Source organism: Ooceraea biroi, chromosome 6 (assembly GCF_003672135.1).
Source record: "Ooceraea biroi isolate clonal line C1 chromosome 6, Obir_v5.4, whole genome shotgun sequence".
NCBI classification, from domain to species: domain Eukaryota; kingdom Metazoa; phylum Arthropoda; class Insecta; order Hymenoptera; family Formicidae; genus Ooceraea; species Ooceraea biroi.
Genome location: NC_039511.1, coordinates 7,965,974 through 7,988,415, shown reverse-complemented (window position 1 = coordinate 7,988,415; position 22,442 = coordinate 7,965,974). Strand labels below are relative to the sequence as shown.

Below are 22,442 nucleotides of genomic sequence, written 5' to 3'. Positions count from 1 at the left end.
CATTGTTTTCAACTTTTTTACTCCGTTTGACGTAATTATTTGTAACTTGGATTCTAACTGTTTATTCCTGCACTGACTTCAAGGTTTTCATCTCATTGGACGTTTATATATTTTTGTAACTTAATAGGGTCTTGACACGTAAGTTTTGCGCTATTAGTGGCTATATATTGATTCTTTATTGTAATTATATTGTTTATGTCATTGTTTTTCTTACATAGAGAGCGTGCTAGGCATGTTATTTTGTATACTTTTGTACCACCTGAAGAGGACTGAATACACGGTCGAAACGTTGTGGAAAACAATTCTTGAAATACATTGCCAGTAAGGTCAACTATCAAGTCTTCCGTCTTTGTCTTACATTATTAAACAGTTTTCTTCCGCCTCGTCTCTTGGTTTGGGTGGAGCGTGTCGTCCTTGGTGTTTCGCAGTTTGCCGTCGTCTGCGTGGCAGTGGTTACGGCTTCCTGTTGCTGGTCCGTCTGCGCTTCTGTACTTCGTCGAGGAGATATTACTTCTGACGACAGTAATGGCGGAATTACTTCCTGCCTCTTTAGCTCCGGTGTGGTTGGTCGCGAGGATGTCCGTCCTTCCTGACCCAGAGAAAGAGTTGGTCTTTTCTGGGCATAGGTATGCGGCGGGATCCGATGGTATGACCTCCTGGTGTTAAGCGCCTCCGAGAGTGCAGTCGGACGGCGCTTCCTCCAGGAAATTGAAGTCTTGCTCGCCGTGGTGCCAAGGTTAGTTGCTTTCGGAGAAGGCGATTAACGCCGGTGAGGATTTCTTAGCGGCTGGCGCTTTTTAGCGGCTAGCGCTTTTGAGCAAAAGATGCGGGAGGCTCTTAACTCTTTGGCGTCTCGCGCCGGAATGATCTGCTAGGCCTCAAAGATTCGCCCTTTTATAGCCAACCATCCTTTCTTTTGTTTGCGAGAATTTTTATATCACAATCGCCATCTGACAACTAATCTTTTTACTTTTGAGACAGTGACGTTGCTGCTAATGACGTGACGTTGCACTCTTCACAGTGGTGTGTCCGCTACAATCGTATTGTTATATAGTTATACACTTATATTATATATCCTTATGTATGTTTGTGAAGAAATAAATGCATTAAACGACATTGTCCTTGTGTATCCATGAATTGTGTGATCCATCGAATCCCAACCACTTCACGTAGACCTCGTCACCTCTCCTGCGCAATACTTTCTCTACAAGATACACGTCCGGATAGGTCGTGCGACGCAACTCGTGTTCGTAGAACGCTCCAGCGATAGATTTTCCGCGACAATCCTCGAGTATATAGATCACGGGATTGGTACTCTGCACTTTAATGATTTTAAACACCTCAGTGGTCCAATTTGGTGTATAACTCTTTTCAAAGACCATCATGTACTTGCTGACGCGTACTGAGTCGCCTACTTTGAACCTGGCTGGACCAGCGATCTTTATCGTGTTGTACGTTGGAGTCAAGAGTCTCTCAGCGATCGCGGGGGTTACGTCGACGGGTCGCATGTCGATCGTTCAATGTTTTCGGGTGTTGTACTCCACGATGAGTCGCGGTAGCGCGTCGACCCACTTGTAATTTCTGTTGAGTGTAAACATCTTGCACATGTTGTTCTTCAGCGTACAGTTGAATCGCTCGATGACCGATGCCTTCAACACCGAATACGTGGAATAGTGATTGATGTCATGTCTCCTCATGAGTCGTTGCACGTCGGTATTGTAAAAGGTAAATATATACAATAACGGGCCCAGCCCCGATGACCTCTTGACCGTGACATATAATAGAAGTCACCCTCCTGAGTGACCTTCAAAAGGTTTTAGTCGTCGATCGTTGTTTATGAAAAAGTTATTAACAAAAGAAATTTCGAAAATATAGTAGTTATTTTGAATATTGAAAGATATAAACGACGAATGTGTATATGAACGAAGAAAGGAAAGTCATTTAAAGCAGTAAATTGTTAATATATAGAATAGTTTCTTTTAATATAAGTACAAAGTATTCTTCACTTTAACCAAAAGCACAAACAGTTTAATACAAAGTATTCTCTGCTTTAACATAACCTAATCTAACCTAACCTAACCTGGTTAGGTAATATTTTCCGAAACTGGAGCCCCGGACACATACGCTCGTTTTCAGCCCGCTTCGCGGGAGGGCGGGGGAAGGGATAAAGCCCTTCCCCCCGCCGGGGCCAGTGTAACAGATTTCACCGTGCAGATTTTGATCACCTGGTACACGCCACGGATCCCGGCGGGGGGAGGGGCAAAGCCCCTTTCCCCCGCCCTTTCGCGAAGCGGGCTGAAAAATAGCGTATATGTCCGGGACTCCAGTTTCGGAAAATATAGCCTAACCCAAACCTATTTCTGATTTAAAGCTAAAATTCCATCAAATATACTCTTTCGTAAACGTATATGGTATCGTAAAATTATGCTTTATTCATTAAACATTTTTGTTAATAACTTTTTACCAAACAACGAGCGAAGGATGAAACCTAGTTCGGGTTATTCAGGAAGGTGACCTTTGTAATATATGTCAAACTCAAGTCCTTGCTTCGCGTGGAAAATTCGTGCAAAATTATTAAACTTCTTTTGTTAATAACTTTTTAATAAACAACGAGCGACGGCTAAAACCTTTTGAAGGTCATTCAGGGAGGTGACCTCTGCAATATATGTCAAGGTCAATGTCATTGAGGCTGGGTCCGTTATTGTATATATTTACCTTGTAAAATTCCTTCCCCATATCGGTTTGCAAGTTTTTCGGACATCTGTTGCTCTCTCGAATTATCTCGGCGATAACTTCAGTCGTCTCGCTTCCGCCTTTGCTGTTGAGCCGCACGGCCCACGCGTACTTGCTCAGCACATCGATGACAGTGAGGATGTAGTGGTAACCTCTGTTGAAATGCGAGTACGGATGCATCTCGACTACGTCTGCCTGCCACAGGTCATCATATCCCCGAACTATGATGCGTCTTCGTGGAAAATTTCTTCTCGCTGGAGCATGCAGCTCCTCGAAGAGTCGTCGCTTCTCGGAACTGACGGTACCTTTCTTACGTCCTTCGGAGCTCATGTTTTGACGGATGCAAATCATCGATTGGTCGGCACGTATTATGCCCGAAGAAATTATAAAATGATTTGCGCAAAGTCGTTGTTGAGCCGTTCGATACCCGTTCGTACCTGTTCGCACCCTTTTGTTACAGCTTCAATAGCCGTTCGCGGTCGGTCCCTTCTCGTTCGTTACTCCTCAATAGCCGTTTGCTAACGTTCCTGAGCCGTTCACCAACGTTCGAAAGCCGTTCTTGAGCCGTTCACTATCCATTCGATACCCGTTCGAAAGCCATTCTTTAGCCGTTTGTCGTCATCGTTATTTTCATTGGTTAGCTGTTTGTAACCCTCGCTTTCCAACTTTATATGTCGAAGCTCGTCCATCGCGGTCGTCCGTTACTTGTTTATACCCCTTCCTGAGTTATTCCTGGATCGTTCGCTGAGGCTGGAGCTCCGCGGGGGCAGTGTGGGGCCGCTGGAGTGGCGCGGGGGCGGTGGGGGCGCGCTGGAGTGGCGCGGGGGAACTGGGGGGTTGCCGTTGCTTATACTTTTGAGATCTGTGAGCGCCTATCGAATATCGTTTAGCGCGGACTGGTACCCATTCATGTCCCTCTCGAACGCATTCAGTTTCTTCTCAAATTCTCCCTGTTGATTCCTCAACGTTTCAACGTACCGTTCCACGTACAGTTTATTAACGGCGCCGGTATTAGTCTCGGGTTGCGCTACACGGCTAATCTTGTGCGACTTTGCGTCAAAGCCCGTAGCGACACGACACAGAGCGTTACGGTGCACGTACTTTCTTACTAATCCGCTCCAATACTGATGCGAATCGTTGCCGGTTGCGTCGTTTCCTCGTTCGGATTGTCCAAATTTGGTGAGAGACATTTGTTCGATGCGAGTGACGTTGATCGACTGGTTCAGCTTGACGGTACGCGTGTTAATTTATAATGATACCAGCCTCGCGAAGTTCCTCGATGATCGATAGCATCTCGTTGTTGTGAGCGTTGTGTCCGGCTTGACGCGAAGCTTCGAGCAATCGTAGACGATCCCCCAGCTTGTTGGGATCGTCCCAGTGCACGTAATCGATCGCATTGTCGTTCAGTGCCATAGCGCGGGGTAATCCTCTTCCGGATTTCGTCTTAGGTTCAGTTGGTAGTAACGGTGCGATTACGCATTTGTACTTGTGTCCCCTGTTACTCTTTATCTGATACTGCACGCTGTAATCGCATCTATGCGCGTTCGTCATCAGCAACATGCTCTTGTACTTTTGCAAATCGTCTTCCGTGTACATGACATCGTCGGAACGTTTCATGAAAATCAGCTCGTAAAGACCGGGTGTACCTCTGTATCGCACATCGTCGAGAAGTATGTTATCGTTGTTGTCTACCTCGAACCGCTTACTACCGAAATAAATGCCGTACATGTTATCTATGTCTTTGTCACGGCGTATGACAGCCCCGACGTACTTTTGACTCAACGGACCCAATTGAGCCCGCAACGCTTCTTGACCCTCTGGCGTTTGCACTTCTCGTTGAACGGACGTCGCGAACGAATCGTCCGTGGTTTCGAAAACGTCCTCGGTTGGAAGAGTCATCGGCGGCGGTTGTACGGTTCCAATCGTCGTACGCGGCGTAGAGGTTATTGATGGCGCATGCGGTGCATCGCTGATACGCTGTTTCGATTTGCGTGATTCGCGATCCGACGAGTCGTTCGCTCGTTTCCTCTTTATCTTCCTCCATATCGCGTCCTTCTCTTCCTTCTCGCGCTTCAGGGTGCGTGGTACTATAACCACGTCATCGTCCGGCTCGTCTTTCACCGCGCGCGTGATCGAGTTGTCAACGATTTTTTGCAGCGGTTCGATGATTGGCCCAAATTGTCTCTTCGCCGCGATATCGTCCTCGATCTTACCGGTCTTCAGAGCACAATGTTTCTCGCGGATCGATTCGCTCGTTCTCTCAATCTCCTTCACGATCTTTTCACGCTCGCGAATATCATTGCTTCCAGCCATGTTATCGATCGCTCGCGTTTCACCCCGACATGATATCGGCAACGACTAACCGCTCTGCGGTACCGCAAATTCATTAAATCTTAGAGCGATGTCTGACTGAACGGTGTACAATTGAGAGGTGTCCGACTGAACGGCGTGCAATTGAGCGGTGTCCGACTGAACAGTGTGCAATTGAGCGGTGTGCAACTGCACGGTGTGTAACTGAACAGTGTGTAATTTGCGTGTCCAACTGAATGGTGTGCATTTTTACGTGTCCAACTGCACGGTGTGCAACTGAACGGTGTGCAAATAAACGGTGTGCAAGTTAGCGGTGTACAAAATTCATTCGCGTCCAAATTAACGGTGTCCAATAGCTACTCTATCTAAAATTCCTGCGTCCAATCTCACTGTGTCCAATTGAACCGTGTGCAAAGTAACGTGTCCATTTGCAACGTGTTCATTTGCACCGTGTCCAATCGTAACGTGTCCAATTGCGCCGCTCCCCAGTACAACCCGTTGACCAACGTTGTGCGCAGAATCACTTAAGCGCGCGACAACATCGAGAAACTAATATATAAAACATCCGCGATTCATCGAGAACGATTGTAGTCATCTTCTTGACGTGTTGATATAGCAACAACGACCAGCCATGTCCGTGCAAACATTCGTGAATTTGCAAGGCTTCATCGTCGGCGGGAACTTTGTAGTGAAGGAGTTTGCCGTGCTGAGAAATGGAAATATTCTCTCTCACTATATTTTTGGACCCTGCGGACCATGGCACGGTCTCACCAAAGCGGAGAGATCGCAAGCCTCCTGGCTGACGGCGCATCATCATGGAATACAATGGGAGGATGGAACGATTCCGTACAGCAGGGCTAAAGATCTGATTACAAAGGCGGTGATGGGTATGATGAACGACGACGACGAAACATCACCCATCGTATACGTCAGGGGACTCGAGAAACGCGAATGGCTGCGGAATCTGCTTCTGGACGATAATGTCTACATCAAGATTATTGACGCTCACTACGAGGACATACCATCTTTGAATAAGCTGGACGTTACGCACACTTTACGTTGTAACAAACATGTATCGCACTGCGCTTTGCAAAATGTATTTAAAATGTTCAACTGGTGGTCTCAGCATAAAATATATTATGTATAAAATACGTTTTCAATTTCTTACTTCCTTTTTTCCCTTCTCTGTTGCGGTAAAGAATCCCCTCCCCTTTGTGGTAAAGAATCCCCTCCCCTGCGGTAAAGAATCGTATATATACACGTTCAGATGTGTTCGCGCATGTTCAGTTTTGCATCAGCCACAGCGCGTGAAAAACCTCGATTCCCGCAGCAGCAGCAATGTATACCGGTCAGGGGAGCAACGCACACATGAATTATTACGTTCCGCTTCAGGATGCTGAAACTCCGCCGAGAAAATATACCACGTAAGTTAAAGAATTTTCCTTTGTCTTATACTTGTGATTTTTAGAGTAAACATTTTTATTCATTATTTTTTTCCCATAGCGTTTTACCCGCACGTCGCGCGATTCGCATACTAGGCAGGAGATACGCGCTGACAGCTACGGGGTATAAATTTTTGGAAATCGGCATCACCGAGTTACGTCGAGATTGCGATAGGGGATAATCGAGGAAACGAGTTGATACTGTCTCTCGAAACGTGGAAGGGACTCTACGAACAACGATGGAACATACAGAACCATCTTTGCAAGGATATCGCAAGTTGTATCAGCGTTGGACCGTTGACGGCGATTTAGTGCGATGAGTAATAATACAAAACTTGTATGTCTGGAATCATCCAACGTACGTTTGACGATGACCGAATCCACATTATTCTCAATGTTTAATCTGAACAGATGTATCGATCTGATGTTCGACCAATTGGACCGTGTTGTCGATAAAGTCGATGCAAAGATCGTACAATTTTCAAATATGGCGTCCAACGAACCTAAGGATGCATCGAACGTAATACGAACTAGCGATTGTTTTGACAAGAATCATCTTATCGATTGTGAGCTGATGGCTCTAGTTTTTAGTAAACCACTGTAATATGTAAAAATAATAAAAAACTACTGTTCTAAGCATAAATTGTACTATTATACTATTTTTCCACACCTATTTCCCTTACGCACGAGTGCATCTATGAGGCATTCAAAGTATTAACTCTTAAAGGGAAGCTGGAGTCGTCTGTATTACCGACGGAGTGAGTGATTTTTAAGGGGATCCTGGAGTATCCTGTATTACCGACGAAGTAAATGGCATTTTTGTAAATAAATCTTTTATTGGTTGCGCAGAATGAAAAATCCTTTTCCACGATTAAAATATAGATACTAATAATAACGGGACTAGTGGAGTTTATGTGAAAACCGAGAAAGAATTTTAAACTTACAGTTTTGTTATCGATAACCTAACTATTAATAGCCTAACTGTAGGAATTACGAACAAATCGTTCTAGTGATATTTAGTTATAAGACCATAGATAAGGTGGCAGGAGTTCCCTATGATTGATATACTTTTGTTTTTTCCGCGACGCGCGGGTCGACGATGCGAGAGCTCCGCCTATCGTTTATTCGGTTACAGTTCCTCGGCATAGCGAGTCATTACACAGTTGTTCAAGTATACATATATCTAAAATATATTACCAAGTATTCAACCTAATCGTGTTCTCCCGTATATTATCCCACAATTGGTAGCAGAGCGTGGTTTTGGGAGAAACGGAAGGTACGAGTAATAAAGAAATCAACGCAGAATTGCGTGAGAAGATTCGCTCGAGGCGAGACTACACAAAAATGGCAGAAAAGATGATCTTGCCCACAGTCCCGTTGCTAATGGCAGACAATTACTTCAATTGGCGTATAAAAATGGAATCGTTACTACAATTGAAAAGATTAGTACATGTTCTCTCGAGTGACAGACCATCAGGAGACGACAAAAGGTTAGATAAGGAAGTATGGGACGAGAAAAACGCCGATGCTATAGCATGCATACGGTTATCGCTAAGTGATAGTCAGATATTACAGTTTGCGAACGAGACAAACGCGAAACGGCTGTGGAAGACAATTTACGACACTTTTGCCGGACCGGCCGAAGATAGAGCTATCGATGCAGGAGAGGAACTAAAAAATATCAAGATGCTGGATAACGAGACGATAAGCGAGTATATTAGCCGGGCGAGGGGCTTGGCGGTAAAATGTGCTTCAGCAGGACTAAACGTATCGGAACGACAAGTCGTATACAATGTCGTCCGTGGATTACCCAACAAGTTTAGTCAAATTCGTGAAATATTAAAAACCCAACGGGAAAAAAGACTGGACTAAATATCCGAGATTCTCAGGGAAAAGGAGAGAGAGGTAGTAAAGAAGAATACCAGTAGCGGCGAGGAGACTGCATACAACACATCCAGGAATCATCGCAAAAAGGACAACAAGAAGAAATGTTTTGTGTGCGGAAAGATGGGACACATGGCGAAAAATTGCTATCACCGCAAGGATCGATCGGAACATGAGGCACCGGAGCATGGAAAGAATAAAAAGGACAGTAACAAAAGAAATTTTAATAAAGATGTAAATCTTGTATCGGAAGATAGGTTAGATTATGCAACTTTTCAAGCATTTCACGTGAGTACATGTCCAAAATTAAGACAGGATGAATGGATTATCGATAGCGGTTGTACGTCACACATGACATTTGATAAAAGATATTTTGTGAATTATAAACCTATTCAAGGAAAAGTTTATTTAGCAGGTAGATATAGTGAATTAGAATCTAAAGGAGTTGGTTCAATTAAAGTTAAAGTATATGATGATAAAGGTAAAATCACGTATGTTACGATGTATGATGTTATTTATGTTCCAAAATTGCGTTCAAATTTGTTATCTGTAATGAAATTGATGAAGTGTGAACTTAAGGTTAATTTTATGGATTATAAGGTTAAAATATGCAAAGAAAATAATGAGGTTATTACTTTTGGAAATCGATTTGAAAATCATTTTGTAGTGCGTATGGTACCTATGATAGAAAATGTTAATTATGAATGCGGAAGTATAATAATGAAAGCTCGTTAATAATGAAAGCGATAATACGAGTGATGATAGATTTAGTAATGGAACAGCGAATATGTGGCACCGTCGATTAGGCCATGTTAACAATGAATATATGCAGAGATTGATAAAAGAAAAACTTGTCACTGGAATCACTAACGAGTTAAAGAATATTGATTGCGAAGCTTGTCAGATGTGCAAATTATCACGAAAACCGCATAAAAGAGTTGTATACAATCAGAGCAACGAAACATTAGATCTGTTACATTTAGCTATATGTGGACCCATGCCCATTAATTCAATTGGAGGTTAGCGATATGCATTGTTTATTATTGAAGACTACAGTGACATGTATTTTACGTATTTTCTTAAAAATAAAAGTGATACATTTGGTATGTTTCAGATATTTAAGGAAAAATGTAAGAACATATTAGGTAAAAGAATCAAACGAATTCGTACTGATAACGGCACGGAGTTTGTAAACGATCAATTCCGAGCACTTACAAGTAAAGAGGGTATCGAACACCAGAAAACTGTCCCTTACAATCCGAAGAGTAACGGAAAAGTAGAAAGAGGCAACAGGGTGATTTTAGAACGAGCGCGTACTTTATTATACGATAGCGGTTTACCATTATCATTTTGGGCAGAAGCAGTTGCTTATGCGACACATACAATTAATTTAATTCCGAGAAAAAATAAAGTAAAGACGTCTTATGAATTTTATTTTGGTAAAGTGCCTAGTGTTAATTATTTAAGAACGTTTGGATGTATTGCGTTTTGTCATATTTTTAAGAATACACGTAATAAGTTGGAACCTAGTGGGAAAAGAACAATAATGGTAGGATACTCGCGTGAACGTGTAGGGTATTGTTTATTTAATATTGAAAGTAAGAAAATTATTGAAGAGCGCAATGTGGTTTTTAATGAAAATAGAAAGGGTAATTATTTAGGGAAAAATGTAAAAGATGAGAATTATGAAAAATGGAATATCGAGGATTTTATTAATATAGAGGGTAATGATAATAATATAAATAATGGCGCTAATATTCAAAGTGAGACAGAATCAGATGAACAAGAAATTAATAGAGAAAATAAAAGGATAGAAGTTAATGAAGAGAATATTGATATTCAAAGTAGTGTAAGTGATCATGATGATATAGATACGCCTCGAAATAGAGAAAATAATAAAGTAGGGAGACCAAAAGGTCTCACATTAGTAGAGAGTTTAAAACGAAAAGAAAATTATTTAAAAGAAAGAGAAGATTGTTTGAGGAAGGAAGGAGTAAGACGCTCGGAAATAATAAATAAACAATACGCTCAATTAGTGGAAAATATTCCCTTACCTCATAATTTTGATGAAGCCCGTAATAGTAAGAAATGGGAAGAATGGAAAAGGGGAATGGAAGATGAATTAGAGTCATTAGATAGGCATGAAGTATGGGACATATGTGAACGTCCAAAAGATGCAAAAATCGTTAAAAGTAAATGGGTATTTTCTAATAAAAGAGATGAAAGTAATAATATAAAATATAAAGCGAGGCTTGTAGCAGCAGGATATAATCAAATAAAACACCTTGATTTTGACGAATCATATTCACCTGTAGTAAGCATTGATACATGAAGAGTATTAATGGCAATAGCGGCTAAGAAAAATTTAAATGTACGGTTTTTTGATGTTAAAACGGCATATGTAAATAGTAAATTAAAGGAAACTGTTTATTTAGAATTACCACCGGGATTTGAAGATAGATTTGGAAAGAGAAAAGTTTGTAAACTTAAAAGAAGCCTATATGGATTACCTCAATCCGGTAGAAATTGGTATTACAAACTAAAAGAGGAATTAATAAGAAATGGTCTTAAACCATTAGCGTCAGAGAGTTTTATATTTTTTAATCCTAAGGAGATATGGTTTTTTGTGTTTAGTTCGTATGTTGATGATTTTACTATATTAGATGATAATAACTAAATATGTGAGAAAATCCTTACTTCATTGCGAAAGGAATTTGAGATTAAAGAGACAACACAAATGGGTTCATTTTTAGGAATGAAAGTAGAAAGCGACTGCAAGGGCATATATTTAAGCCAAACGGAGTATATCGAAAAATTATTATATAAGCACGGAATGTCAGACTGTAAACCTGTTAGTACTCCAGTTGTAATGGGAGAAGATAAAAGTTGTAAAGATAATGAAAGTGACGAAGTATGTGATATTAACAAATATCAAGAAATAGTTGGTAAGTTATTATATTTAGCAATTAGGACTCGACCCGATATTGCGTTTATAACGTCTTATTTGTCACAATATAATCATTGTCCACAGTTGAAACATTATAAGTTGTGTAAGAGAGTTTTGCGTTATTTAAGTGGAACAAAGTGTAAACGTTTGTATTATGATCGTAAGTTTGGATTGTTAAAGTCGTATTTTGATGCCAGTTGGGGAAACGCTGATAAAGGAAAATCATTTTCAGGGGGAGCCATATTTATTGGAACTTCGCTTATTTCATGGAAATGTAAAAAACAGCGGACTGTAGGTAATTCTACATGTGAAGTCGAATTATTTGCTGTTTCCGAAATAGTCAAAGATATTATGTGGCTTCAGAATATGCTTACCGAATTGAAATGTAATGAGTATTTAGATAAACCGATTAAGATATGGTGTGATAACCAAGCAGCTATTCAGTGGTTAAAGAATGCGAAATCTTCAAGCAAAACACGACCTGTTAATTTAAAGTTTCATTTTGTACGTGATGAGATTGAAAATAATACTATAGCAGTATCATATGTGAATACGGATAATATGGTTGCTGATTGTTTTACAAAGAGTGTATCTAAAGAAAAATTTGAATGGTGTTGTAACCAACTGTATTTGATTTAATGTATTATTTTGTATTGGAAATATTGATACGATCGATTTGTAGGGGGAGAGTGTAGGAATTACGAACAAATCGTTCTAGTGATATTTAGTTATAAGACCATAGTTAAGGTGACAGGAGTTCCCTATGTTTGATATACTTTTGTTTTTTCCGCGACGCGCAGGTTGACGATGCGAGAGCCCCGCCTATCGTTTATTCGGTTACAGTTCCTCGGCAAGTGAATCATTACACATTTGTTCAAGTATACATATATCTAAAATATATTACCAAGTATTCAACCTAATCGTGTTCTCCCGTATATTATCCCACACTAACTTTTGCTTAATATAAAAGTTTAACACTTTGTACGTAGAAAATAGGGTGGCTCCCAACTCGGAACAGAGTGAAGGAACATGATGCTTTTAGAAATGAATTTAGAGAAAGTAAGAAAAAAGATAAAAAAGTAAAAAGATTAGTATTTATAAAACTTTGTACATATGAAATCGTGACCAAGAGTACAACACAGCGCAAGATTAAGTCCTTGATATCATGCAAAAGGAACGGAAGAGGCGATGAAGATAAAGATTAAATTTTTTTTATTTCTATATAAACGTTTTTTTATTTTTATATAAATTTGTGTGTGTATTTTGATATACATGTTTTATTTTTATATACATTTTTCATCTTCTTCTTCCTCTCCGCTCCGCATCTTCTTCCTCCTCCTCCTCTTTCTGAATTCTCATTCTCTTTGTCTCGTATACTATTTCTGAAACAAAAGTCATTTATTATTAGTCCCGATCTTAACAAGACACAGTTGTGTAATACTTTGTAAAAAATAGTCACCTATATCATCCTCTTCCCCCGGAATCCTCTTTCTCTTTATCTCGTATACTATTTCTGAAAAAAATTGTTAGGTTCGATCGTAATGCAGTTATGTAATACCAAATAATATAGTTGTAATATTAATATAGTGTAATATTAAATACTGTTAAAAAAAATAGTCACCTATATCATCCTCTTCGTCCTCCTCCTCCTCCTCTATCCGTAATTTTTTTAACGCTTTTACTATCTCCTCCTCCTCCTCATCGCTCCTCTTTCTCTTTCCTATGTATAGTATTTCTGAAAAAGAAAAAAAGTTAGCAGTCCCGATCATAAGGCATTTGTGTAATACCATTAAAATAATAATACTCACCGATATCATCATCATTCCAGTCTTCCTCCTCCTCCCACTCCTCCATCCCGAACAGCTTTTTTAGGTTGAATATGTCCTTACCCTCGGGGACTTCTTCCAACATGTTATTAAAATAATTTGTGTAGTGCTTCCTCTCCTTGCGCACCCACCTAATCTATCTCCTCCGTTGGCTGTTTACATATTCCTCGATGTCAATATTGACTTGATCTATAATTTGGAAAAAGGACACAGCAACGGTATAAATGTATGTATGCAAGTATGTATGAATGAATGTATGTATATACTTACCGGGGAGGGATCGAATTTAATACCAACCTCGCGGTATAATCGGACTTGTTCTAAGGGCTGGTTACCCACCCATATATACTGAAACAAATAAAATAAGAAATACAAGAAAAAGTGTGCAGACGTTAGCACGCAAACTGTTAAACAATGTTTCTTGAATATGTTACTTACCCCGGTATGCGAGTATCGGACCCTTACCAGACCCGTGATGTTTCCACAAGTCTGCTGCTGCAGCTCCATTTTTCTTTGGTATGCAGCCCACATGTTCTTATTTCTTGCTGTTCACTGCACCGTTCGTTCGACTGAGGTTCGAATAACTGAACGGGAAACAATTATTTGCGTGTAGCCCGTAGAAAAAATAAGAGTAGGGCTAGCGATTCACCAGAGGCGAGACTTTGCACGAAAGGTAATTGGTTTCAAAATTTGAGATTTTGAAGAGAGAGATGGGACTTGGCATGGAGCGGATTTGTTGTAAATTTTTAGAGAGAGAGATGGGACTTTGCGCGGAGGGGATTTGTTGTAAATTTTTGGAGAGAGAGAGAGAGAGATAGGACTTTGCGCGATTGATTTCAGAGTTTGAGATTTTGGAGAGATGGGACTTGGCATGGAGGGGATTTGTTGTAAGTTTTGGAGAAAGAGATTGGACCTTGCGCGGAGGGGATTTGTTGTAAATTTTTGGCAACATGAGGGAATATAGGTAATAAACCACTAGTTGGAAAGGAATGCGATTTTTTTAGGTGCACTTAGGCTTAGGCTTAGACTTAGGTGCAATCGAAGAGCGCGGCCTTGTGAACGCGGGCGGCATCCTTTGTAATAAACTTCCGGCATGTAGCGTCAGTTGCTGCGAGAGTTTTATTAGTCACAGAGATTAGCGAATGAGCCTATATGTCCTTTTGTATTTTCTGACAGAAAGAAAGTTTATGATCTAAAAAATATTTTTCGTGCAATCGAGTACGTGCCTGAATGCGTCTACGACGCGCCTACGAGGCGTCGGTTCCTGTATGATGTCATAATAACTTACATCCGAATGAAAAATATATATTAAGTAAAGAAATGTTCCGAAAGGATGGAGTCGTATAAGAATATGTATAATAAGATATTGTTAAGATATAATATAATCCATTCATTACAGCAGCCGGGTATCGGCGTTAAAAAGTCTTTAACAACGTAAACATATTTTTATTTATTAAATAATCGGCTCATTCCTAGAATTAAAGTAATATAATAATAGAAAGTATGATAGTAAAAATGCCGCAGCAAAATAAATCATATCCCCCACCCTTCGTCCCGCGTGACGTCATAAATCTTACCCCCTCCCCAAAAGTGGTCCAGAACTCTCCTAGTCTATCTACTCTGGTGGATTAAAGAAGTTTACATTTTTTAGTTGATATCGAGATTTTTTCAAAACACTACATTAAAGTTTTTTCGAACTTGGATTGCCCTTGATCAACATACAGTTTCTTGGTCGTGGAAGAATGTCTAACTCAAGTGGTTCAGAAGCTGAAAGAACTTCGTCCGCGTTCGAGAATGAATATCTGGCATTTTCATCACAACAATACTAGACCACATTCGGCACGATTAACGCAAGACTTTTTGGCAAACTCTGGCTTGAAAGTGCTTAAGCATCCTCCCTATAGTCCTGATCTAGCGCCCTGTGATTTCATCTTGTTTCCGTTAGTGAAGGAAAAATTAAAAAAAAACGGAAGTTTAGCAGCGATAAAGAGCTTTCAGCAGCATGAGACTAGACATGTGCAGATCTACCGGAAGAAAAGTAGTAGTAGCAAATTTTTACTGATTAATTTATTCGTTTGAAGAAGTGTAAAGATTGTAACGAAGATTATTTTGAACGAATATAAATAAAGAAAGCTATATTGCAAAATTATCTAAGCGACCTATGTACTTAGCCAAAGAAAGTTTTAGTGTAGTGTTTTGAACAGATCTGGATGTTAGAAGAATTTCGAATAAAAAATAGAAGTTCATTTACAATTTTAAAGTTGATCTTGAGATCTTCATAAGCTCAAGATTAAATGGGTATCACCGTTTGATACATTTGTTGAAACAGTACAACTTTTGTATGTAACATTTTTTTCTCAAATACCTTATTTTCGAAATATTTTACCGGTTCAATACTTTTTGCTCAACCTACATACAGAGTGTCCCATTTTAATTTCTTTAGGCAAATATCTTTAAAAATATAAAAGATACGGAAAAACGTTTTGATATTCTATGTCTTCATACTGCTGTAGCTTATAGAAGGTGAATAAGTAAATGGCTCCACGATCACAGATACCAATAAAATCACAACTTTTCATGTGACACACCGAGTAATGAGTCATAAGTCTTTTTCTTTAATACACTGCATCATATATTTACTCACGCACTTGATTGATTTACAAGCGACTTTATCGGTTTAATATTCACCGATTAATTATTCGGCAATTGAGAATTATTCGACGAAGAAAACACATTACGCATAATCACAATAATCACTATCGAGGCATTTACGAACGAATCTATTGTTTCATCACTATTCATAATAATCACCACCGATTAGTTATTAAAATCGGGTGTACCGAAAAGCCCATATCTCCGATTGTTCTGAAATTTTGCATACTATTGTATTTTGACGTGCTGCTTACGAAAATGACAATGAAAATTTGTGACAAGGTCATCTTCAAGGTCAAAATGATGGAAAACTTTTTTGTCTATTTTTTCATTATTTTCGTAAATATTCATTTTAGAAGAAAAAGTTTCAAATAAAAGTTGTTCTTCTTTTAAACACGCAACTTTTATTCCTGTACACAATTACTGTAAAAGCAGTACTTCACGAGAAAAACGCAATTTAACATTTCTTTCATTTTAACAAAAGTCGTTAGTTAAATTTTAAGGCCATCTACTACTTTGGGGTGCGTTATCATCCTAACCTTACCTTACCTAACCTAACCTAACCTCTTAAAAAACTAGGCAAGACTAGGATTTCCGGAGTGCCAAGTTTTGACCGTGGATTCTTCATCTACAACTCATTACAAACAAAACTTAAAGGATGATGAAAGTGTCTATCTGGTTTATTTTAGAAGATATGGAGGTTTTTAATTACAATTTGAGAAATCGATAAAAACGTTTTTTGCCAGTTGCAGACTATTTTTGCGTTATTCAGAACAATATAGTGTTAGATTAGGTGGTAATTGCAGTTCAGACTATAAATTCGAACATTTTTGCAACCAAGTCCATAGACAGGATTATGCTTTGAGAATCATAGTCTCCACCATAGATAGTCCTATATATGGAGTGGCCAGATTTTTACACGACATTTTAAATGTGACTATTCCACAGCCTAACTCTTTTGGAAAGAATAGCTGGTCCTTTGTGTCCTTAATAACTAATAGAAGAATAGAATGCAATGAAGTAATGGTTTCTTTGGATGTCTCGGCATTGTTTACGAATATTCCGAAGGAATAGGTAATGGTTGGTATTGAGAGGAGATGGAGTGATATTTCTAGGACCACCAAGCTCAATTTAAAACAATTTTTACACGCGATTGATATAACATTAAATTCTACTAGTTTCATTTTTGAGGAACAACCATATGAGCAGATTTTCAGCAGCCCTATGGGATCTCCTCTTTCTCCTGTTTTGGCCAATATTGTCATGGATTATCTGGAAACGTACTGTTTGTCACAACTTAAATTCAATATTTCATACTTTTATAGATACGTGGATGACATTTTCGCTATTCTTCCGAAAGCGCAGCTTTCCGAAGTACTTAACGTTTTTAACAATTACCATCCTCGGTTATCATTTACGTATAAATTGGAATGTAATGACACTTTGAGTTTTTTAAATACGACGGTTTACAGAGAAGAGGGATTACTTATGACCAATTGGTATTATAAGTCAACCTTTTCGGGTCGGTACATTAACTTCTTTTCTAGTCACCTCTTAAAATATAAAATCGACACGATTGTAAACTTGGTTTTCCACGCTATTTTATTAGCAGACAGTCGTTTCCACAAAGCAAATATTAAAATTGTTGAAGACATCTTGACCAACAATTGTTTCTCCATTAAATTGATTAAAAAAGTTGTTAAACAACGGGTTAGGGAACTGAATTACCGTGCTCGGGGCAATGTTGGACATCTCACAATAGTTACAGGAGGCCGTTTATTGCGATCCCGTATTGCAGGCCCTACAGCGATGAGATTAACAGAATTCTACGTGATAACAAGTTTGATGTAGCACATACAGTACCTAAAAAGCTTGATTGCGTTATACGTAAAGGCAAAAACAGATTACAACAGCACAAACGGACGAATGTAGTTTATCAAATTGATTGCAATGATTGTGACACGGTGTATGTGGGATAGACCAAGAGAAGTTTGGAGACTAGGGTTGGTGAGCACAGACGAAATATTAATGGGTCTTCTCAACAATACTCAGTAATTACAGAATACCGTCTTTCATGTGGCCATAACTTTGATTGGTCTAACTCCATGGTTTTACACACCGAGAAACATTGGCGCAAAAGACACATAGCTGAAATGTTTTTTATTAAAAGATCGGACAATGCAATAAATTTACAAACCGATACGGAAAATTTGAACACCGTGTATGATGGTCTTGGTTTCCATGTGACTGTTTTTGATCCTTGAAGTGTGTTTTTGTTTTGCTTCGACTCACAGTTTCTCACTTGCCTTTATTCGATCTAGACGTGCTTTGCAACACGTCTTACTTCTGTATCAAGCGACGCGGTAGCGTCGCGACGCCAAGTACATAAAAAAATAAATAGCCGCATGAGAAATAGCAGCTTGATACAGCACTGGCGTGACATCGTCGAGGCGCTACAAAGTAGCTTATCCGGAATTTACATCATTTGACAGGTCATATAAACTTGTGATTAAAATATCTCAGGAACTAAAGCCGTAATAAAAAGACGACGACGACGACGACGACGACGTTGCACCACATCGACGTGCTGCAACGTCATACGGCAACGTCGTCGTCGTCGTCGTCGTCGTCATCGTCGTCGTCGTCATGGTGCAACGAAAAAAAGTACAAAATCGCTTTGAATGTGTATGTGCGAACATATGTACGTGAGTCTGAACCTGATTTCGGAAAAGGAGAAGAACAAAACGTCACAATTCTAACATTCAATTACAATATTTCAGGATTGACTGAACCATTTTTATTTGAAGTGGTCGCAACTGAAAGCTTGCACCCATATTATCTTATAAAAGTGCCGTTAGATTTTTTATTACGGCTTTAGTTCCTGAAATAGTTTAATCATAAGTTTATGTGACATGTCAAATGATATGAATTTCAGATAAGCTATACGTTAGCGCTTGAGGTCTATGCACTGAACTTGGTAACGCTCGATGTTTATGCAGTGATTCTCATTGTTCGGTACCTTATTGTTTATTTTTATGTACTTTTTTATAAAAACATTAAAAAGTAATGAAATATAAAAAACGTTTACAAAAGTAATGAGATCCCTCTAAAAAACCTTACAAAGGTAAAAGAATACGCCAAGTACATAAAAAAGCAAAACCAAATATGATGAAATCCATAGTTAACTAGCCAAGTACCTAGAAGCAATTCAGTTTGAGGATTTGTAATTTGAAATAATACTTGGCGTGCCCGGGTCGCATTAAAACGTACGTCCTACCTATACTTTGTGTAAACTGTATGTGTAAATTATTTGTATTGAGTGAGTAATGAAAAGGGATATTTATAATCACTCCGCTAATGTGCAAAACTGTAAACGTATTTGTTTTAATATTACCAAATACTAAGATTTACGAGTCATTAGTGAAAATACTCAAGGCAGTACAAATTTAGAAGAATGCATGTCCAATGAACCCGGGCACGCCAAGTATTATTTCAAATTACAAATCCTCAAACTGAATTGGTTCTAGGTACTTGGCTAGTTAACTATGGATTTCATCATATTTGGTTTTGCTTTTTTATGTACTTGGTGTATTCTTTTACCTTTGTAAGATTTTTTAGAGAGATTGGCCTTTGTGTAGACTAATTTTGTTGTGAGTATTGTAATTTTTGAATTTTTTTTGAATGTGATTTCTTTCCTTGTAATTTCGTTTATAATTTTAGATGTATATTCACTTGATAAGGACCACATACCGCATGGTCGAAACATTGTGATCAATAAATGAATCCATAGCCAGTTTTGTCGTTTGTATACTTTTTGATTTTTGCAACCGTTTAGGGGATTTCCATTGGGGATCCAGGGGGTGAAGCCCCCTGGTAAGTAAAGGAGCAATGTTCTAATTAAAATAAAGAAAAATGTGAATATTGCATACCATGTCAAGCACATGCTATGCTTTTACGTATGATTCATACGTCCTATCTTGAGTAGGGGCCTTGCTAATCTTATAGAAGTCATCCTCCTGAATGACCTTCAAAAACTTTTAGACGTCACTCGTTGTTTTCTATAAAGTTATTAACAAAAGAAGTTTAATGATTTTATACGAATATTCAACTATGGTGAAGCAAGAACTTGAGCTTGATATACATTATCAAGGATATCCTTCTGTGTGATCTTCAGAGGGTTTCAGCCGGTGGTCATTATTTATTAAAAAGTTATTAACAAATGAAGTTTAATGGTTTTGCACGAATTTTCTGATGTCTACGCGAAAGGAGTTTTATGCAAATCGAGGTCCACCCTTGAGGGGGAGGACTAAAAATGGGCGATCTTGAATTGATTTTTTGAAGAATCGATTTTTTGTATCTAATTCTCGATTTTTTGATCGATCTTACAAGTTTGAGTAATTCCGTGAATCGAGTCTTAAGACTAAAAAGTAATTCTATAAAAGTATGAAATTCATACAAAACACATTGATTAATTTTTCGTGTATGTGCATAACATCTGTACAAATATGAATAGGCTTTAAGCTTTGATACATTTATCGATTGTAGGCATATCGATCAATAATAGAATATTATATTCAGAGTTTATTTATAGATTTTATTAGAGCAAAGAGACGGCTTGTCTCTTAAGAATCTCTAAGCAGATATACGTTCGGAAACATTACCCGAGTGCCCCATGTATCATTTTATTCTTGTTGTTTACCGAATGTTAAACGAAGGACACTCGGGTGTTTTCGAACGCAGCCTAGGCGTTCCATTTGACGCTCGCAACGACACGAGCATCATTCTTTATTCAGTATTCAGTGGGCAACAAAGACAGAGGCTGTGTTCCGATATTCAATGCCAGTGAAAACATCTATAGTTTGTCACGTACACTATAGATTTTCAATACTGACAGTGACTATCAGAACGCAGCTAGAATGACGTTCGCGTCGTTGGGAGCGCTAAGTGGAATGTACCCTAGGAAAAAAGGGCTAACAAGGTCAGATGACCAGCTCAGATTTTTAGCCAATGTTAGCCAATCATACAGATTCCTAAGCAGAATCGTATCAGCCAATTACAGAGCTGGTAACGTGATTTGTTGGCATCTCTTTTCTATCACGCACATGACTATGACGTGTTTTCTATTTACTCGAAGCTGTCTAAAAAGGGCAATAAAAGGCAAGAAAAGAGCAAGTTTGAAATGGGTAAGGTCAAAAGAAGTAGTGTATGGCAATATTTTATAAAAAATTCATGTAGTAATATTTGTAAACTATGTCAAAGGCAAGTTAGTTGTAGTGGTAATACCACTAACCTAACTAACCATTTGAAAAGATATCACAAGGAAAATATTGCTAACAACCGTGATATTCAACAGTTACAACAAACGAATTCATTGAAGTGCTTGAAGAGATTCCTGCTGAAGCTTCATCTGTAAGTACAATGCAAAAAATGATATTTTCTTGTGCTTTTAATTGGCATGCATGGTCGCAAAACTAGTTCCATGTTGAATTCAGCACTATTTTTGTTATTTTTGTATGAAAATCTGTTTCTTAATAGAATATCTCATCACTCACATGGTCTGTTCTTTATAGCTGCACTGCTGAACTAGTGCAATAAGTTAGAGTGAGAAAAAAATATACTTGTCTTACTTTAACATATTGCACCATTTCAGCAGTGCAGTTATAAAGAACAATTATCGAAAGTGCAACTTTAAACAGACCATCACTATTATAAAGGTTGACATATGCGGACATTGAGATGATGCAATCCAATCGAAAGTACGATACAATTATATATATTTAATTATATATTTTTCCTCGGAATTTCTGTTATATTTTTGGCACTTCCATTACTTAAAACAAGATAAAACAAAACAAAAGAAACAAAAATAAACAAAATAAAAGAATATTAAAAATATATCATTTTTTAAATGTCTTAATATCTCGAAATTTATTTTTCCAGATTGAAGAGACTGAGAATATTATGCCTAATATTAATCCTATATCCAGTACAACTACGGGAATTACAGTGAATTTACCATCGGTAAAATATAAGTGAAAAAGATATCCATTGTAGTTGTACACACATGTTCCAAAAATAATTTTAATACTTCTAATGTAACAAACATTATATTTATAGGTTCCTGATGACTCAAAAATGTTAACACCTAGTATACGCAAAAATAGCTCATCATTCATCGATATCACAAATTACAACAATAAAAAAGATCAAAGCTTTTGAAGATAAATGATTAGTAACTGTATTTTACTATTATTTAAATTTGTAGGGGAGGGAAAACATAATCGATAGAGTTGTCCTTTAAGTCGTTCGCCTTTAATTTCATATGTTGATTTGTTTCAATCAATAATATTTAATCGATAATTAATTCGTTGCTTGGAAATAACGTCATTTTGTCAAAGCATTTAATCAATAATTAGTCAGTTTCTTAGTTAGTTGCTTGGAGATGGTGTTTATCTCGATACATGTAACTTGGTGATGAAAAAAGGAGAGAGATGAGTTCTCAAAAAAGGACGGTCAGATTTCGGCAGAGCACTTTTTCTTTAAGAAAAAGGTCGATCGTTCCTGCGATCTCTGTACACACTTGCGTTTTTCCGACCAATAAAGCTGTCGCCCAGTAACTTGACTTATTATTTCCTATAAATCTGTAAA

General features: G+C 38.3%; 2 protein-coding genes across 39 annotated transcripts in view; one reads left to right on the top strand and one right to left on the bottom strand.

Moving 5' to 3' along the window:
* Nucleotides 1-22,442, top strand: part of LOC105276337 — a 334,767-nt gene that overhangs the window by 77,752 nt on the left and 234,573 nt on the right. The gene's annotated exons all lie outside the window — the stretch shown is intronic.
* Nucleotides 3,619-5,072, bottom strand: LOC105276333. Its single transcript, XM_011333855.3, has one exon. The coding sequence runs from the start codon at nt 5,044-5,046 to the stop codon at nt 3,976-3,978; it is 1,071 nt and encodes a 356-aa protein (XP_011332157.1). The 5' UTR covers nt 5,047-5,072; the 3' UTR covers nt 3,619-3,975.